The sequence below is a fragment of the Bufo gargarizans genome, chromosome 6 (assembly GCF_014858855.1).
Source record: "Bufo gargarizans isolate SCDJY-AF-19 chromosome 6, ASM1485885v1, whole genome shotgun sequence".
Lineage (NCBI taxonomy): Eukaryota > Metazoa > Chordata > Amphibia > Anura > Bufonidae > Bufo > Bufo gargarizans.
In genome coordinates this window covers 142,975,676-142,997,371 of record NC_058085.1, presented here as the reverse complement: position 1 = coordinate 142,997,371, position 21,696 = coordinate 142,975,676, and the positions used below count along the sequence as shown (strand labels likewise).

Below are 21,696 nucleotides of genomic sequence, written 5' to 3'. Positions count from 1 at the left end.
CGAATGGTAACAAAAGAGCCTAGAAAGACTTCTAAAGAGATTCAAGGTGAACTTCATGCTCAAGGAACATCAGTGTCAGATCGCACCATCCGTCGTTGTTTGAGCCAAAGTGGACTACATGGGAGACGACCAAGGAGGACACCATTGTTGAAAACGAATCATAAAAAAGCAAGACTGGAATATGCCAAACTACATGTTGACAAGCCACAAAGCTTCTGGGAGAATGTCCTGTGGACAGATGAGACAAAAATCGAAGTTTTTGCCAAGGCACATCAGCTGTATGTTCACAGACGAAAAAATGAAGCATATCAAGAAAAGAACACTGTCCCTACTGTGAAACATGGAGGAGGCTCTGTTATGTTCTGGGGCTGCTTTGCTGCGTCTGGCACAGGGTGTCTTGAATCTGTGCAGGGTACAATGAAATCTCAAGACTATCAAGGAATTCTAGAGAGAAATGTACTAGCCAGTGTCAGAAAGCTTGGTCTCAGTCGCAGGTCATGGGTCTTGCAACAGGACAATGACCCAAAACACACCGCTAAAAACACCCAAGAATGGCTAAGAGGAAAAAATTGGACTATTCTAAAGTGGCCTTCTATGAGCCCTGACCTCAATCCTATTGAGCATCTTTGGAAGGAGCTGAAACATGCAGTCTGGAAAAGGCACCCTTCAAACCGGACACAACTGGAGCAGTTTGCTCATGAGGAGTGGGCCAAAATACCTGCTGAGAGGTGCAGATGTCTCATTGACAGTTACAGGAAGCGTTTGATTGCAGTGATTGCCTCAAAAGGTTGCGCAACAAAATATTAAGTTAGGGGTACCATCATTTTTGTCCATGCCTGTTTCATGAGTTTATTTTTTTACATAATTCTGTTGAAGCATGGTTGAAAAACAATGTCTGACTTTCATTGGTTAACATTTATAGAATTTTAATTTATTATTACTTTTGTCAGATTAAAGTTATTTCTGTGACCATTGTGACTTTTTCTTTCATTGACCAAAGGGTACCAACAATTTTGTCCACGTCTGTATATTGAATGAGTTTTGAGTTTCTTCTGCAATCGTCTTTTTTTACATGGCTTAGGGGCAAATTCTCCCTCTCTAGTATAACACGGGTAATATTTGACTCCTAGATGCCAGGGAACAATGGTTTTAGCAATGTAGTATCAGCGCACCATGCATGGAGTTGTCTGGAGCTCTGAATCATGTAAGAGCACTTCTATTCTAGACTCTTTGGTAATTCAGGGCTCCCTGTTGTACTGGGAGAAATACGGTAATGCAGGATTGCACTGGTGCACAAATAGAGATGCCTGTGTGCAGCAGAGACAGCGAGAGAGGGACACATGATGTGCCGGCTCTTTGGAACAACTTAGCAGGACTGACCCTCACACTGGATTACTCCTCTGCAGGCAAGATGTGCATGCAAATGACAGCAAGCGCTGACTGAAGTGTCTTTGACTACTGTCTGTCTGTCTGGAGACCACATCTCATCCTGGAGCTCTGCATCTGCTTGTGCTGAGGACCTGATGCTGAAGGAGCTGTCCGCAGTGCTGAACTCACCCAACCCATCTCTGCTTTTGGATTTTCAAAGTTTTGTTGGATGTAAAGTGCTGTAAGTGATCTGGATAAAACTAATGTCTATACGTGTGGCCGTATCTCTTATGTCTAGTGCACGGAGCCAGGCAATGTGTCTTGTGTAATCAACCTAAGAGCCGAGACGTTGCCAAGTTTTCAACCTTTCGAGCCTTGACATTGCCAGCTTCACACTGCAAAGCTTCCTATTAGGCATTGTGAAGAGAGTACTATTTCACAATGAATAGGCTGGGATGTTGGCATGGATGATCTACTTATAGTCATCAGCAGAAAGTAAAAAAAAAATACCATGATATGCTTTAGCTTTCCCCTGGTGACCTGCAAAATAGACAGGATTATGTTATTTGTATCCTGTAGGTCTTCATGCCTGGAAAGCATCTAAGGGAGATCCGTAAATTAACAGGAAAAACTGCAGTAGGAAATGCCAAGCATATTTTTTAGTGCCAGGTTAATCAGTGGAGGGTTTATTTTTTAATTAATCACCTGCTACCTCCTCTGGACGAAGAGCTGGCAGAAGAAAAAGGAGATATTTCTACCCCCTTCACTTGTTCTCTAAATGTTTCCCACTGTCATGGCAATCTGGCTTTCCAGAAAAGGAGAAACGTCTTTCCCTGTCTGAAGTGTGTGGGAGACAACTAGTTGCTTGTGTATTACCATCGTACATTTATTTAAGGAGGTTCCTGTGGCTGATTTATAAATGGAAGGATGAAATAAAAATGACTGTCATTACTGGTTTGCACTTCTACCCAAGAGATTGACATGTGTGACGAAGAATGAACATTTGAAACTGAGAGAGAACTGTGTGGAAAGGGTTCATTTAGGGTGCTGGCTACTATGTAATGTCAACTTTGCCTCTGGTCTAGCAGTCAGCCTGGGTCTAGCTAGGTTATTGCATTTTAGCTAGCAGTCTGGACATTCCTTTGACTGAATGAATGAGGGGGTGGTGGTACCCAGCTGTGCTGCCGATGCCCAGTGCGAGATGCTCCCCTGCTGGTGAGTGCCTGGGGGTGTGTCATGACTCGAGAAGAGAGGATCCGGGCTCCAGCCGGCAGCTGCCCATCAGGTGCAGTCAGAAGAGATACCCAGTCGGTGCCACCCAAATGCTATACCCGGACACAGCAACGCCGTGCCTTATCGCTGACCACTCTAGAGCACACCAAGCTGCATGGCCTAAAATACATATGCTCACCAAGTCTGGCATTTCAACGAAGAGCCTTTTGGTTCCTTGCCTTCTTTACGTCACTGGGACTCTTGTTGTCTTGGTCATCCAACAGGTTGCTTTACTGGCTGTCCTTTCCATCTCACACACGTGTGCAACTGGAATGGAGCAAGGAACTGGCCTTTCCCGCTGTCACCTTTTGCAACAACAACCCTGTACGTTTCCACCGACTCAGCAAAAGCGATCTCTATTTTGCAGGTTACTGGTTGGGCCTCCTCCTGGCCAACCGTACAGCCCGTCCACTTTTATCAGAGTTACTCCCTGAGGACAATCATAAGTGGTTCCACAAACTGGCTGATTTCCGGCTTTTTCTGCCACCTCGAGACTTTGATGGGATCAGTGTAGCATTCATGGACAGACTGGGTCACCAGCTTGAGGACATGCTGCTTTCTTGTAGATACCGGGGAGAGGCCTGCGGCCCACACAATTTCTCCACTGTGAGTTTTACTGCTTATTCTGTTACATCATGTTAGTCTAGTAGAAATATCATTCCAGAAGTAGGTATATTGTATGACTTACCTAGAGAGAAAAGTACAAATTATAATATTTATCTTGAATTTTAAATTACTTTGTTTCATTGCATTAACTATTTTGAATTCTTGCTTATTATGTGTGTATACAATTCTAACCTTCATACTGGGCTACGGTATGTCTTCTCTCAAAGGACCACTTTGTGTATCTATATGCTAAAACGAGATAGCAAGAAAAGATTTATTTGGTCATCAGTTGTGCCTGTAATCTCTTCTATATTTTACTCTGTAAGATTGAATGGAGCCAGATCTAGAAGAATATACGTGATCTCTAGTAAATTAAAGGTTATAACATTTCCAGAGTCCTATAATTAATCATTGCTGATGACACGTGTAAATATAAGTAGGAATAGTCCGGAATAGATGTGCATATATTCTCGTATAGTATGTATCTAACAATGTGATTGTAAAATATTTGTTTGTATGGGAGATCCTTCTGGAGTCTGACATATGTGTCCTAAATTCCTGTCTAGTACAAAGAAAACCAGCACATAATGGCTGGCATTCAAGGAGCACATTACATGATCTTCTGTGGCTTGGCAGTTGACCAACTAACTACCAAAAGGAGTTGTAGAGTCTTTTATAATTACAGTTTATTTCTTAAATACAAAAAAGTCTCTGCTTACAGTCAGGAAACGTAGGCATTAGCCTATATTCAATGGCTGGATGTAAGTATTAATAGTTCAGGACAGATGAAAGGTTTGTGCTCCTGTTGTGCTAAGGATTTTCTAGATCAGTGGTGGCAAACCTCTGTTCTCAAGATCTACCAAAAGTGCATGCTTTTTCATTCTTGTCACAGACTGAGGTGGACTTACCTTTTGGGTGGGTTTACACATTGGTGCTGCCCTGCAGTTTTTGCCTCGGTTTTCCATAATCTTGGCAAAATGCTGTGGCTGCAACATGTAAGCCAAGCCTTACAGCTGAGATCACATATTGGGTCTGCATCTGATCCACGTTTTTTGCAAGGGGACCCCTTCATTTATATGGGCCCGAAAAAAATGGAGACAGCCTACGAAAGTGGCTAGTATCCATATTTTGTGGATCTGCAGTTTTCAGAGCGCAAAACTGCAAAAAACCCTTATGCTGTTCTCACATAGTTGACTAATTCACAAAAGTCTTGCGATGCAGAACTGCTGACAGCACTAGGTAAGGGTCAGGGAAAGCAATACAAACATTCCTTTAGTGGAGCTTTTATTTATTCGGAGAAGTGTGAATATGAAATTTATTCTGCCAGGTTTGCTCCTACAAGGGCCTAATGCGTCGCTGTGAAGTGCTCTATGCCTTGAGCCACTTCAGAGCTCCTCCTCTCTGCTCTGAGTGACACCTGTAGAATACAACCACTGAAGCTCTACCTCCTGGGCACTTCCAGGAACAGATTGTGGCAGAATAAATATTCACACAACTCCTGATGTTTGTACTTAGTGAATCCCATAGTGGATCTTCAGGACTCAGTTTGCCCATCAACGGCCTAAACTGTAAATAAAAAAATCTACTCTGTGAGCAGCATTAGGTTAGGACTGGCTGTCTACCTTTGCATTCAAACAAGAAAGCTTCCATTTGCTCATGTAGAGATCTTGACAATGAAAAGAGATGAAGTATTCAATGTAATATAAAGCTGCAGAACTTTTAGGATATGATGGATCAATTCAGCTTATATGACTGCAAAAGTCTGTAAATTGCCCAAAAGATCAGGATGATCTGCTCATGATCAAATTTAAAAAGTTAAAGTTTTTCAAAGCTCAGCATGGTGCCAGTATTGTGACAGGAGACACCTGATTTCTGAAGTCTTTTTTTTTCATCCCTTTGATCTGTTCTATTGTGGTTTTCACTGGAGACCATTGATCTTCTTCCTTTTAATCGAAGATGACAAGATTTGTCTGTGTCATTTGGTGGTTGCATATAAAGAATATTCTCATAGTACAATTTACTGTGTGCAAGTAAGGCCTGATTCACATAACCGTGCTGCGCTCGGGGAAGACAATGCGTGTGTTAGCTGCATCGCCTGGACCGACCTCGTCTCCCCTGACCTGAACTGACTACATCATAGTGACTTATGATACAGTCAGTTCCTATCTGATGGAGGGCCTATTGTACTGTACTCACATGATGTGGTGGCTTTCTTTCATCTCCTTTCACTCATGATGATGTGGCGGCTCTCTTTCTCCTACCTGCTCTCATCTCTATGATCATTGTAATTTGGTGCTCTTCAGACGGCATCTTTCACACATTCTTTGACATAGATTCTGCATCGCAAAGCCACCAGGCAGCCATGGAAGACTGCGCTGCCGATCATGCAGTTATATTTTATTGCCAAACCGCTGCTTTCCATTGAAAACAAAGATGGATGGAATCTGTGACAAATTCTTCTTGCAAAAGACGCCAATTTGAACGGCCCCTATGGAGAAAACAGGAAGTTGCGGCCAGGCTAGAGCTGTAACATGATAGGAAGGCACTGGGGTCCAGATATGCAATGTTAATCCTGTCACTACTCTCCACCATTCATTTTACCCATTTGACTGTCCTAGACCACAAGGGATTCTTACATTAACTCCTTCTCACTGCCCTAGACCACCAGGGATGTTGACATTAACTCTTTCAATGCCCTAAATCACACTGCCATAGACCACCAGGCCTACAGCAATTGACAGCTGCACTGCCTAAACCATCAGGGATACCAACATTATTAACCCCTTTATTACCATTGACTAGCATACAAGTATTGTTAATTGCTGCTGTATTCTGTTAATTGAGATCAGGGCTTTGGTGCAATAAAGCATTTATTTATTTTTGTTAGAAGAATCCCCTGATTCCCTGTGCTATGCCCCTCAATGATCAGTCTCTGAGTAAAGGCTAGCAAGTGTTACATTTGGTTTCAGCACCGCCACAGTGGATTTAAAGCATTATACTGTTCATTTAAAATAAATGGGCTGCCCTTGTAACACATGGAAGTGGTGAGTCTTCCAGAAAGAGAGGGGCACCTTTTGTAGCTGCTAACCTCTTTGACGTACAGATGTGCAGCCTCCTCTATTAATCTAGAATTTCCTAACAAGGTATCTAAAATTTCTAAACCAGACACACCTAAAGGATATTTCCATCCAATCTTTTTCTGTTTCATTATGTTTCTCTAGAATTTTGTAAACGTCTCACTTTTTTGACTACCATCTAAAATCAGTTCTCTGGTAGATGGTGGCAGTGCTTACATATTTTGTCATGACAGCACTGGTTACTGGTTCGTCGCAGTTATTATAGTTGCATTGTGCAGGGCTTAGAGATCCATTTTTTAAGGTGTTTTCAGTTTAAAAGCTTAAATAAACTAAAACATCTTCATACATATTCAGGAGATATGGTTTCCCGGAGAATCGGAAAGCTTTGTAAGCTCATAAATAGTTATTAGGAGGCACTTTGTTTTATGAGAATGTTTTGTGACTATCCGCGCACTCATCTCATTTCAAGTCTGCAAACACGACCTCAGCCAAGAAGTTGTATATCACAGGGAGATCATTCACAAATGAACAGCCGTCTACTTCTAGGGATAGGGCTCCATCTATTTAACACAGATAAGGCAATGGATGGAAACCAAAGGCTTCTGCTCTAAATATAATTAGCAGGATTATACTAAGAAGACCGTTCAAAGGGTTCTCCATTTCCCTGACTGCATGGTGCATGTAGAAGAACAGCAAAATCAGTATGTACAAAAGTCCCAGAAGACATGAGTGCCAAGATTTTTGTATTTGCTGCATACTAAGGAGTAGGCTAAGAGGACAGATGAAAGGGCTGCACGTAGGGAGAGTGCAAGCATAAATATGGTGGAGTTCTCACTGAATTTTTATGACAGACAGGTTCTACAGACCATGTAGAGTTTTCATCCTAAAACTGCTCCAATTTAAACAGAAATGTGACTTTATACCATGGTGATCCATTGAGACTGATGATGATTAGATAGTGCACCTTTAGAATATGTTTAAAAATTAGGGGCAATTTATTAAATAATTGCATTGAACTCATTTTGAGCTTAAATATTTTTTTCAGTTGGTCTTTATTAAAAAATTGCAGCCCCTTTCTCTGTACAGCCTTGATATTCTCTAGTACCAGGGTCTGTGTTTTTATACAGTTTTTTCATCCAGCTTCTCAGTTGACGTCTCCTTATCTCTGATCTCCTGACCTCATAAGCATATATATCATATAGCTCAAGTCTTATCTTACTGATAAGAATATGGCTTAAATAATAGTGGTTATAAGTGTTAGTAATTCAAAGATAAGGGACATACAGACGTGGACAAAATTGTTGGTACCCTTTGGTCAATGAAAGAAAAAGTCACAATGGTCACAGAAATAACTTTAATCTGACAAAAGTAATAATAAATTAAAATTCTATAAATGTTAACCAATGAAAGTCAGACATTGTTTTTCAACCATGCTTCAACAGAATTATGTAAAAAAATAAACTCATGAAACAGGCATGGACAAAAATGATGGTACCCCTAACTTAATATTTTGTTGCGCAACCTTTTGAGGCAATCACTGCAATCAAACGCTTCCTGTAACTGTCAATGAGACATCTGCACCTCTCAGCAGGTATTTTGGCCCACTCCTCATGAGCAAACTGCTCCAGTTGTGTCCGGTTTGAAGGGTGCCTTTTCCAGACTGCATGTTTCAGCTCCTTCCAAAGATGCTCAATAGGATTGAGGTCAGGGCTCATAGAAGGCCACTTTAGAATAGTCCAATTTTTTCCTCTTAGCCATTCTTGGGTGTTTTTAGCGGTGTGTTTTGGGTCATTGTCCTGTTGCAAGACCCATGACCTGCGACTGAGACCAAGCTTTCTGACACTGGCTAGTACATTTCTCTCTAGAATTCCTTGATAGTCTTGAGATTTCATTGTACCCTGCACAGATTCAAGACACCCTGTGCCAGACGCAGCAAAGCAGCCCCAGAACATAACAGAGCCTCCTCCATGTTTCACAGTAGGGACAGTGTTCTTTTCTTGATATGCTTCATTTTTTCGTCTGTGAACATACAGCTGATGTGCCTTGGCAAAAACTTCGATTTTTGTCTCATCTGTCCACAGGACATTCTCCCAGAAGCTTTGTGGCTTGTCAACATGTAGTTTGGCATATTCCAGTCTTGCTTTTTTATGATTCGTTTTCAACAATGGTGTCCTCCTTGGTCGTCTCCCATGTAGTCCACTTTGGCTCAAACAACGACGGATGGTGCGATCTGACACTGATGTTCCTTGAGCATGAAGTTCACCTTGAATCTCTTTAGAAGTCTTTCTAGGCTCTTTTGTTACCATTCGGATTATCCGTCTCTTAGATTTGTCATCAATTTTCCTCCTGCGGCCACGTCCAGGGAGGTTGGCTACAGTCCCATGGATCTTAAACTTATGAATAATATGTGCAACTGTACTCACAGGAACATCTAGTTGCTTGGAGATGGTCTTATAGCCTTTACCTTTAACATGCTTGTCTATAATTTTCTTTCTGATCTCTTGAGACAGCTCTTTCCTTTGCTTCCTCTGGTCCATGTCGAGTGTGGTACACACCATATCACCAAACAACACAGTGATTACCTGGAGCCATATATATAGGCCCAATGGCTGATTACAAGGTTGTAGACACCTGTGATGCTAATTAGTGGACACACCTTGAATTAACATGTCCCTTTGGTCACATTATGTTCTGTGTTTTCTAGGGGTACCATCATTTTTGTCCATGCCTGTTTCATGAGTTTATTTTTTTACATAATTCTGTTGAAGCATGGTTGAAAAACAATGTCTGACTTTCATTGGTTAACATTTATAGAATTTTAATTTATTATTACTTTTGTCAGATTAAAGTTATTTCTGTGACCATTGTGACTTTTTCTTTCATTGACCAAAGGGTACCAACAATTTTGTCCACGTCTGTACATATCCAGCAGAAAATGGCTCAAAGTGAACCTGAAAGTAAGAGGCTCACAGCTAAGCAAAGAGATCATGACAAAAACTGCTGAACATTTTTAATAAAGACCAAAATGATTTTTAGCTCAAAATGAGTAAAATGTAATGATAGAAAAAAAATTGCCTCCTAAGGTGTTCATAGCCTTTAAGACATCATGAAAATATTTTATAAGGACAAAGTTATTAACCTTCTTTTAAATAAATGGCTCATCTGAAATCACAATCCTTCTTCAGTGTGGGTAGAATACCCCAATAATAAACTGATTAAAAGCTGATCAGCTGTAATATGTGGGGAAATCCACCAGCACGTGCTCAGTGCCCTTTATAGGACAACCACAGTGGAAATTAAGCATTCCGTGATTCCTATTGAATTCAGTGGGTTGTCCGAGTAATGTACAGACATGACAGGTCCTCTAGAGTGAGAGATATGGCTTGAGGGAGAGATATAGATTTATATTCCCCAAATCTTGCAGAACTTGTTAATTAAAAATTGATATCATAGTGCATTGTGCCACATTTCTCGCTGGGTTCTGCTATGTCTTTACCTAAGCTCTGCTATGGAAAGTGAAGAAAATTAGCCATATTAAGCACCAATCAACTATATAGGAAGTAGATTACCACTCGTTTACTTTCATTTGTCAATCATTAGGAAGGGTTTGAACAAATGAACTTTACTTTAGGGTTACGTCGTTTTTTGGGACACATCCCCTATTTACACGAGGAAATTTTTATGTTGCATTAAAGATGTGATCAGCAATAAAGCGGTGCTTGCTCATTTGTCGCTTGATCGCAGGACATTTTTTAAATAGTCAGTTATCAGCAATAGACACTCATAGGAACATTTGTTTAACCAGTTGTCAGCAAAATGACCCTTTGGGCCTGTTTCAGTGGCCAGATAACCTAGCCATAATGAAGCATCAATTGAGGATATAGCTTATCGATCTGCGATAGTTCTTATGCAAGCGGGTGTGGACCCACTGCACTACCCGAGGGGCTTGAATAAGTAACTACCTGGTCTTCTCTACAGCCTCTGATGGTGAGGATAGGCTTCGGCCATTAGAATAGTCACCAGGTACCACTTCAGAGCAGTCCCTGGGCCAGTGGCAGCTGACCTGGAGGTCAGAGATGCCGATGCAAGCACCGGAGGGAAAGACATAGTCAGGTATTCCAGAGTCAGAGCAGGCAGTGATCAAGCAAAGTCTGCAATCAAAGTCCAAGGTCAGAGGCAGGTGGAAATCAAGCGAAGTCCGTAATCAACGTCCAAGATCAGAGGCAGGTGGCAATCAAGCAAAGTCTGCTTAATCAAAAAGCAGTAAAGCAGAAACTTCCAAACACCTTCACACTAGGAACTAGACAAGCTAGTGACCAAGCTTGCTCAGGCGACAGGAAGCACCTCTAAATACATTCTGAAACCCAGTTATAGGCTGGGGAGATATAGGACATGCCCTTGCTGCCTCACAAGGGAGGAGAGACATGCCATTACCCACACATGCCCTAACAAACAGTACAGGATGGGAAGGAATAGTGCAGGAAGGAAGGAAGCTCCGGCATGGGGTGCAGATACAACATTTTAAGTTGCCTGCTGCTCGCACTTGTCAGCATGGTGCACAGCAGCAGGGGGGAGTGAGGGAGCAGCAGCGCAGGAATGGAGCACTGGGCTAACACTAGTTTAGTAAATTTACTAAGCGTAAACACTGCACTGAAAGGGGGCGAGTGATCATTCATCCCCTTTGAATTTGCATATTGTCGGCAGTACAACCCTGGTTTACATGAGGATATGTGCTGCCAATATGTTTTTATGCCCACATAAAATATACAATCAAAGTCAGAAAAGCATTTCCTGATATGCCAGGTGGGCACTGGGCATGTTTACAAGGGGCAGTCATCAGGAATAAATGTTCCTAGAAATGTATAAAAGAACCTTTGAATAAGGCAGTGCCTAATCTATTGTCTGATACCAGTCTTTACTGCATGGGTTTTATTAAATACCATTGTTTGTTCACTTATAATTGAAAAGTTTTCATCATTTAACTCAGAAAACAGTTTTGTATGATCATCCGCTAACTCCTATAGACTTGTATGGGCCGATCACACAAATTGACGATAAACTGCTTTCCTCCTCAGTCCCTTTATTACTTGAGATAATCTCTAAAGCTGTTCCTGGATAAGATCCGCACAACAGAAGCTTGTCTTTTTCTACGTAAACGTTCGAGAACTGCACGGTCTCAGAGTATCCTCTTATTTCCTGGATGTTTATCCTTAGCGTCCAACGAATGTGCTGTAGAAATTAAATGTACACGCTGTAATGAGACTGAGTCATCGTTTCTGCAGAATGGATATTCTTTTCTTCATCTGAACTTCGGTCTAACACGTTTCATAATTGCTGAGAGGAACAGAACCAGAACAAAGCAACCTCCATAGTGAGACGTGCTAAGCTGCATTCACACTGGATAATTTTCCATTATTTTTGAACATAGATTATTTTGCAGTCCTATGTAGTTCGGTAGGATTAGCATTTATCAATCTTTCCAAAAAATGTTAATGATGGTGGCTATTACTAAGTCATCAGAATGCAATTTACAGTATGTCATAAAACGCCGATTTATATAACCTGACAGGTTATAATGAGCCATGGTGATTTCTAAGCAGGAAAGACATTATTGATAATTCATTTATTGATTGTTACTCAGCATTAATACCTATTAAACTGTATGAGCAAGTCAGAAATGTTCACATCTTCATTAATAATGATTATCATTTATTATTAATAATTCTGTGTGAGCGCAGCATTAAAGGGGGGAGGATCCGATCTACAAACAACTTTCTAATTAAAGAGAAAAATCTCCATGATACATAGAATCACTTATTAGTATACAGAACTGTGAACAAGGGGTTATAAGATGTATGTGTGTCAGAAAATGACCTACTATTTAAAGGCTATGTACACCTTTGGAGGCAATTTTTGTTTATAATTGCATCTTACAAATTTTTGGCTAAAAATCATATTTTTATGCCGGTCATCTAATAAACCTTATTTCTAAACTACTAAGAGGTCATAAACATTATTTAAGCCACATTCTTATCAGTAAGATAAGGATTGAGCTTTGAGTGTTTATAAGGTCAGCGAGCAGAGAAAAGGAGTCCTCTGCTCCCCAGATGACAAAAAAGATAAAAAATCCACAGGCAGCTAGTAGAGCACCTCAGCTCTGTACAGAAAAAAGGATTCCATATTGTTAATAAAGACCAATTGATAAAATGATTTATAGCTCAAAATAAGTACAATGCAGTAATAATTAAAAAAAAATGCCCCAAAAGATATACATAGCCTTAAAGTGAACCTGTCACCTGGATTTTGTGTATAGAGCTGTACACATGGGTTGCTAGATAGCCGCTAGCACATCCGCAATACCCAGTCCCATAGCTCTGTGTGCTTTTATTATGTAAAAAATACGATTTGATACATATGCAAATTAACCTGAGATGAGTCAGAGCTTTTAAATATGACTCTTCTCTGGTCACACAAGTAAGTAATGACTCTTTTATGTTAATTTGCATAAAAGGCGGGAAGTACAAAAATGCATAATAATTATTTAATTTGTCTGCAAATGAAATTAAAAGTGTAATTGATATGTTTATGGTAACACAATGAACATTTAGAAACGCTCAGTGAGGGTTGCATAGTAGAGGTGATAGGTTCCCTTTAAAGGATTTGTCCCACGAAAAATATTCTACAGTTTTCAAATCAGCACCTGCATCTGAATAATTTAGTAATTGCATGTAATTAAAAAATTTGCATAGCCACTGAGTTATTCCTCTGCTCCCCAGATGACAAAAAAAAGACTAAAAATCCACAGGCAGCTAGAAGAGCATCTCAGCTCTGTACAGAAAAAAAAGTTCCATATTGTTAATAAAGACCAAATGATAAAATTATTTATAGCACAAAATAAGAACAATGCAGTAATAACACAAAAAATAGCTCTAAAAGGTATACATAGCCTTAAAGGATTTGTCCCACAAAAAATATTCTACAGTTTTCAAATCAGCACCTGCATCTGAATACTTTAGTAATTGCATGTAATAAAAAATTTAGCATAGCCACTGAGTTATTCAATAAAATGTATCTGTATACCGCCACCTGCAGTTTTTTTTTTCTTAATTCTTTGACATGCTCACTGAGAAGGCCTCACATGCTCAGTTTTATTCATCAACTGCTTCCTGAGCTGTGATAGGGTCAGCATGGACACGCCCCCTTACCTGCAGCAGAAAAGACCCTCCCCATAAAATTTTAGCTTGATATAAATCTAGTAGAGCAATGAATGGGGAGATCTCTGAGTCCATGTGAGGTACAGGGCTGGTTCTAGCTTTGTTAGAAAGATATTGTCATGTACTATATGATTTCTGATTTTCATCAGCAGAATTCCAGACCCGCCAGATCCAGCATATGTCAAACACTGCTGGCACCTGCCGGATCCCATTCACAATAATGCGGTCATTCAAGATTGATTTGCCCTTTGTTTTTGCTAGAATCGGAGGCTTTTGCTGGAACCTCTACAGTAGATGTGTACGTACCCTAAGTGGTGCGATGGGTCACTCACAATAGGGTCCAATTCAGATTCTTGCCATGGGGCCCAGTGATTTCTGTGTACGCCCCTGTTTGACGCCTCTGAAGACTGAACTTTTTCTGCTCCAGATGGAGTCAGTGCCCCCATGTCTTTTCAGAGGATTTCACATGGAACAGCTTTTCTCCCTATTTTTTGTATGGCCCATTTATATACTTGTATAGGTTAATCATGTCCCCCCTCAGACGTCTCTTCTCAAGACTAAATAAATTCTTTAATCTTTCTTCATAACATAAAATGCTTTCTGGAATGCCCAGTCCACAGTGTGCAGAACTTATATCAAATGGCAAGTCCGTCTCATTGGTATGGTGGGCACCAGATGAAATTAACCCTTTGCACATGCAGTAAAGTCTATTACCATAAACGTACTGTCTTAGTCCAGCACGGCATTTTTAGTGGTCCTCAACCATCTGTGAATGTCTTTTCTAACTCTCTCAAGGGTAGTCTTTCATTTCAGTTGCTTCACTGGCAGCTTTCAGTCTCAGAGATGAAGATTACCTGGGCTAGGCCTAGTTTTCAGCAGCTCAAGCATACATTTTCACTCCAGCAGTGGCATAACTGGAAATGACTGGGCCCCAGAGCTAACCCCCCTGTAACTTCTTCACAACCCCAACTCCTGTGGCTAGTTAGATGCCCAGCACCTGCTCCATCTGTTTACTACAGTATCACAGTGTATTATGTCATTGTATAATACTATTGAAGGGGCCCTGACAAAAAATCTTTTAGTCCTCCTCCTGGATGGGCCCCTTTTGAGTTTTGGCCCAAAATCAGTTACTTCTTCTGCTGATTCCCCTATAGCTACGCCCCTGCACTCCAGGCCAGCTCAGCAAAGACTGACTGCTAACCAGGGGGTGGATCAAGTTCATTACCCTGTTTAGGATTAACAGTACACTAGAAAAAGAATAATTTAACCATTTAAGACATTGTCAGTTAATTACAATATGAACTTTTTAGCAATTATCCACCAGGTCACCGCATATGTAGGTATGCAGTTGAATTTATTGAGAAAGTTTTCATAACCCAAATATCATTTTTTTCCCTATAAAAATAGGAACGCCTGCAAACTAAAATGCTTGCAATTAATATAAAGTGTCAAAAAAAAGCAAACACAAAGAAATTCATCTAAATATTTGCAAATGCCACCAGCTGCTTCCCCTTGTTGTCGCACTAAAACAAATGATGGGACGTGCGTTTCCTCAAAATAACACAGCGGTAAGAGGCGCAGATTAGGGGAGAAGACTGATTGGGTGCCTTTTACTGATCTGTTTCTCTTCCATTGATTAGATTAGCAGCGTCTAATTGCTACCTTCCAACAACTGTAACATTTACGAAGAGATAAAAGACGGATAAATAAAAGCTGCATGGCATTTTCAGGTCATTATGCCAAAGTGGAAATGGCATCCTGAATGATATAATGATGTTCTTTCTCATGTGCAATTACTCTTAGTTCGAAGACTATATAAATGGTTTGTTAAAGAATTTTTGTTCTGAAATGCACTGCTCTAGGTTTTTCCCAAGTTAAGAGGCCTTAAAGTATATGTGGAGATTTCCAAAAATTCCTAGCATTGACAACATAATGAGGCTGCATCTATCTATGGGGTGCCCTGATGATAAGCTGATCGCAGGGAGTCTTGTTGCTGGGGCTCCTATCTGATGTAATGTTCCTATCTGATGTAATGTGAGGGGAATCTGAAGACAAGTGTTAAATTCCCCTGTAGTAGGGGGACACCAACAATGAGGCGAGGTGAGACGATCGCCTCAGGCATCACCAGCTTGGGGTAAAAGGGGTGCAAGAAGGGCCATGGGCAATGAGTGCTTTCATTGTGACAAAGGAGTTAGATTAAGAAATTGGCATGGGGGGGCGCCGTTTAAGTTTTTGCCTCAGGCAGCAGAAAGGCTAGGTGCCCCCCTACCTGTAGTGGTACTTCAGGAATAATGAAGCATAACATTATTCCTATGGAAATCAGTGGGTTGCCCATGTAATGCACAGATATGACATCGCCTTCAAACCAAATGGTGATTTTTGTAGACTGTAGATTGTAGATGAGGGACTTGAACTGTGCCTGAGAAAGGGTCTTTCAACAAGGTCCCATGCACAGGCAATTATTGGGAAAGAACAGTTAGTTCCCAATAATTATGGAGTAGTATATTCACCACCTATCCAGCCAAGGGATGTTCTATGTACATGGATTCCAACTGAGCAAGTGTAGATAATAGAAACCAAAGCAGGAACCAATCCAGCTCCAGCAGACAGGGTGGCCAACCGTCTGGACAGTCAGTAACAATAGGCGATTTTTTTTTTATGTGCCCGTGATTTTTTTCAGGCTGATGGAACTTAACTTTACATTTTGATGATAACTATCATCATTTTCCAGCTAATCAGTAAATGCTGGTAATGTGTTCTTATCAGAATATTGAGCTATAGACATGTATTACTTATAATCTTTATTATTCATTGCGGTTTTCCAGTTTGTCCATAAAAAATTCTGCATGAACTGCTCCGATGCTCAAGTCAGGAGGGCTGCCTGGGTGAAAATGGATATATGTCCGGGCTCTGAACCCGGACAACCCCTTTAAGGGTAGGCCCTAGGTACTCCAGTCCGACACTGATCACAACATGCTATGATTAAGATCATTTAGTCGATCGAACAAGTCATTTGTACTCACTACCGTTACCTGTCACTTTTTAATGTTCTAAATAAAGACGGAGAATTTAATTTTTATTCCGATGGAGCTGGTCATTCCTGGTAATTGTCTGATTGTCAATGCAAAGGGAGAGCTTTGTATAAATGCAACAGTCATCTTCTATGTATAGGGGTGATTGATCATTACTATGATTGTTCTTCATTATACAGATTTATTGTTTACGATCAGCACGTCCCTGTGTACATAGCATGTACGGCAATGATTTTACTTGCCACACTAAAGATACAATCACCCAACGAACAAGTGTTTGCTTATTTGTCGGGTGATCGTGGCACATATACATGGGGCAATTGTTGTTTCTGATAATTGCCTTGAACCAATGTAAAAGGGGCTATCCTGGAAAAGATGATGATGACTTTTGCTCTAGACAGTTCATTATTATCACATCAGCATGGGTCCAAGTCCTGGCATCCTCGCCAATCAGCTTATTAAGGGAGCCACAATGCTCACCAGATATCTCATCTGATATGGCAGGTAACAGATGTGCGGCACAGAGGGTAGGGAAGTGTAGGACCCTTCCACTAGGATGAGATAGGAGTGGTGACCCCTAACTCACCTAGCACTGGCACCTGGCTGCCCTGACGTCCCTAGACGGGCTGCTAACCCGTACACCGATCACGTGCCTTGCCCCTGGCTTACCCTGAAATAAGCCCTAGGTAGTGAGTAGGGCGGTGGGAGCACTAGTCCTCACCACTGATGCCTAGGGTAACAACAGGGAAAGGACAAACAACACAAACACCACAAACAATCCCCAAAGGGAGAAAACAAAGAGGAGAGAACCGGAGAACTGCACCAGTTCCAACACCTCCACAGTAACTCCAACTCCACTAGAGGTCAGAATAGAATATCTGGAAGGAAGGTCTATATCTGGCAACAAGGGAAGCAGAAAGAGTTGTGACACCGGAGCTCTGGTAAGTGAAGCAGACTCTCGGGAGCTGTCAAAGGACAGCGCCGTACATCGTATAGTAGCTGTGCTTGGTATTGCAACTCAGCTCTGTTGACTTAAAAGGGGCTGAGCTGCAAATAGGCCATTTGACCAATGTATAGTCATGTCATTGGCCGAGAAAGAGGCAGAATCACTCAAAGCCCCTTCTAACAGCTGATTGGCCGGGATCCTGGGTTGTTCTTACCCCGCAGATCTAATACTGATGACCTATCCTTAGGATAAGTCAGAAATATCTTTTCGCGGATAACCCCTTTAACTCAGAAAATTGGCATAAAGACAAAGAAACTTAGACAAAACCATAAAATGAAATAAATAAATAAAAATCTAGATCTAATGGAAAAACAAACAGAAAGGCAATAAGTACATTACATGCTTTGTTCACTGCGTAAAGAAGCTGAAATCCTGCAGTTTTAGTAAAACCTAATGAAGCATTATGAGAGTTGTAGTCCTGTAACAGCTGGTATCCATCGTTATGTCTGTAAATGCTATCCATCTCCATTTTTTATTAGGCCACTTTTTCAAGGACGGCATTGTCTTTTCTGAGTAAATACATTGTTTTTTGTGTTGTTTAATCACTGTGCTGTTGAAACTTTGTCCCTACGTGCATTAAAATTAATTACCCCATTTTCCAGTGTCTGGCTGCAGCCATTTAAAACTGTATGGAGGATTCACAACTCTAATGGTGATGTGATAACAAGAACAAGATTTTAGCTGGTTTCCCGGCCAACAAGAAGAGAGCAGAGATTTCTATGCATCTCAGCCTGACCTGTCCTCTTATGATTTATGTCAGGCTTTTTTGACTGCACAACTTTATCTTATCTTGATCTGTAAAGTGTCCAAAAAACAATCTATATTTTTTACATTTTAACTAGCAAAAGTTATAAAATGATTTTGAGACCAAGACTGCAATAACTCGAGTAAAGGCATAATAGATATAGCAAAGAGATGGTAGCTTACTGGATAAACAAACCATCTTTAGCAGAGCTTATGACCCCTTAGTACATCTCTACCTACTGTGATCTTCTCTACTGCTTTGTGGATCTGTTGCTTGAATATTCTCTAAACATTCACCAAACTCTGTTAGGGTAGGTTCACACTCGTCAGAGATGGTGAAAGCTGCATTTACATGCAGCAATCACCTCAGCTGTATGGGAGCTGGAGATCACTACTATGATTGCTCTTCCTCATACAGGTTCACTTTTTGGGGGCAGAAGATCACTGTCTAAACAGAATGATCTTCTGCTCAGAATATATGAGTTTGGTATCCGCATAATCTGTGCTTTCACTGAGCGTTTGCCCATTTATTAGGTGATCAGTGGCAGTAATGAGCATCTGTACGATCATTTGTTCCTGATAATCTGCCAGATTATCAGCCCATGTCAAGGGACTTTAAGGAAGTTGTTGGTTCTTCTAATAGGATTATATTAGGAAAGCTTACCATCTGCAATGAGCATGCTACCACCACACAGCCACATGAGCAGCCTATACTCTACCTACTGTATTCTCCCCTTCCCTCTTGTAGGCAGGGTCCTCTACCCCTCTGTACCAGTCTGTTAATAGTTTCTTGTTAAAAAAAAAAATATAATAATAATAATAATAATAATAATTTCCTCCTTGTGCTATTCACATTTTTTGCAGATAGCTCACTGACCCATTTATTTCCATGGAGTCAAGCACGTATCCATATTTTTTTGTGGATCCATGTGACCATTCCACACGTGATAGAGCATGTGCTAGTTTTGTTTGTATTTTCGGATGAGAATAACCCTTTCTATTGACGTGCACTAAAAATATCTGTATTAGTGTTGATCGCGTATATTTTAATCGCAAATTTTTATCGCGAATATCGGCATTTCGAGAATTTGCAAAGATCTAGAATATAGTGCTATATCTTTGTAATCGAGAATATTCTAGCTTTTTTTTCATTTGGATCCTTATTCAATTATTAGATAGTTATTTAGTGCATATAAATAATACTGATAGTGGGAGTCAGTGTAGGTTAGACAGTGATATAGTGTAGCTAATAGGATCCAGTGCAGGGTGTTAGGTAGTGTGATAGGAATTACTGTGCTGTGTTAGGGATTAGATTCCTCCAGTCTGAGAACTTCTAGCAGCTTGAAAAATGTAGCAAAAGGGAGGCACGCTGGTATTGCGTGCGCAATATGCACATTACGTTGCAGATTTTCGCGATCAAGAAAATAACTGTAGATAACGAATTCTAGAATTTGCAAATGAATTGAAAATATTAGGCCAAAAATTTGTGAAATATCACGAAAATTAATATTGCCTATGCTGCTCATCACTAATCTGTATTTTGTGGAACTATTTTTTTATTTTGCAGAAAATGCAGCTGTGTTCATGACCCCTTAAGGATTTGTAGTCTTATGCAAACATTTTTATTGCTTAAATGCATATAAAATGGAAAGTGAAGCAACTTTTCCAATAGCCTTGATTAAAAGTATTTGTCACGGTCTCTCCCATGACAGAGGTGAGAAGATCGGAGAGACTGGTGGCATGTGAGGGTATCAAACAGTCTCTCTGTTTTTTGTTTTTTTTCCTTTCAGTGTTGTGGTTGGTAATGACCACACCCCTTGTCGGGTGCAGCTTGCAGTCATTACTGAGGCCCTATTTAGTTCTGACTCACACTGCTTACCATGCGGTTGATATTTCCTGCTGGAGTTCATTGAGCTGGTGTGTTATTCCTTTGGATCTCCTGCTCCTCCATTCTGCTTTAAGCTAAGTGCATTTTGTCCTGCATTTTGTTGTAGTGTTGGGCGCGAATATTCTAATTGCAAATTTTAATTCGCGGAGATTTAGAATATAGTGCTATATATTCGTATTCTCGAATATTCTAGATTATTTTTTTCATCAGTAACCTCCCTTTTTGCTTGTGGGCCAATGAGAAGGCTGCAATGTCTTTGAGATTAGCAATATCCCTAGCAACCAATAGGAAAGTTGCCTACCCCTTACTATATAAGAACCTCCCCAGCAGCCATTTTCTGTAGTTTCATGGAGTTCTGAGAGAGAGCAGTGTCATTGCTGTGCTCTGTGCTTTACTGTTTAATTACATTAGATAGTTAATTAGTCAGCTTATATATATGGAGGCGGCTTCTTATGTGGGGCTGCTCTCTGCTCACTTCGGAGGTCCCGTTCTGGAGATAAGAGTGGTTCCCAGCGGTAGGACCCGCACCTATCTGACATTGGTGGCATAGCCTAGAGATTATTGTTGGGCGCGAATATTCGAATTGCGAATGTTAATCACGAATATCTCCACTATATTTAGAATATAGTGCTATATATTCGTATTTGCGAACAGTCAAGATTTTTTTTCATTAGTAACCTCCCTTCTTGCTTGTGAGCCATTGAGAAGGCTGCAATGTCTTTGTCTGAGCTTAGCAACAATCCTAGCAACCAATAGGAAAGTTGTCTACCCCTTACTATATAAGAACCTTCCCAGGAGCCATTTTCTGCATTTTTTTGCATTTCTGAGAGAGACAGCAGTGTTATTTCCACACTACAATAGATAGTTAGTTAGATAGCTTATATATACAATACAGATAGTGGGAGATAGTCAGTGTAGGTTAGATCATGATACAGTGTAGCTGTAGGTTCCAGTGCAGGGTGTTAGGTAGTGTGATAGGTTCTGCTGTCCATACATACATGCTACAGACATAGTGCTGTGATGTCACAAGTTCACAACAATACTTAGTGCACCAAATGTGAAGTTGCACGTATTGCGCTAAAATATGCACATCATTACTTGCCGATTTGCGCAATCGCGAATATATTGAAGCACTCCATCTGCATATAAAGTTATTGTAATGTTCTGCCGTGCCAACCATTTTCTCCAGTCTCAGGAAACTTCTAGCAATTTGAAAAATGTAGCAACAGTGACCCACACCTGTATTGCGCGCGCAATACACACATATTACATTCCCGATTTTCGCAATCAAGAAAATAATTGCCCCTGCCGCTCATCACTATTTTATTGTTTGCTTATGTTTGTTGTTGTCTAGGCCTCAGGGAGACGCTGGTTCCGTCAGCTGGGAAGGAACCAGTAGTCTCATTCCCTGCCATCATTCCTAGGGATTTCCAGGGTCTTCAGGGCCTAGGTTCTGGTGTATGAATATTTCCACCTTCAGGGTCTACTC

At 40.7% G+C, this 21,696-nt stretch overlaps 1 protein-coding gene across 2 annotated transcripts in view; it reads left to right on the top strand.

Annotated features, from left to right (window-relative positions):
- Window positions 1-21,696, top strand: part of ASIC2 (acid sensing ion channel subunit 2) — a 1,085,418-nt gene that overhangs the window by 616,893 nt on the left and 446,829 nt on the right. The window contains exon 1 of one of the 2 annotated variants that reach the window (XM_044297921.1): window positions 2,438-3,246. The exons of the other annotated variant lie outside the window; for it this stretch is intronic. Coding sequence (XP_044153856.1) covers window positions 2,605-3,246 — 642 coding nt within the window. The 5' untranslated portion in view covers window positions 2,438-2,604. Of the gene's footprint in view, window positions 1-2,437; window positions 3,247-21,696 lie in introns of those variants that run through there. 2 annotated transcript variants of the gene reach the window in all.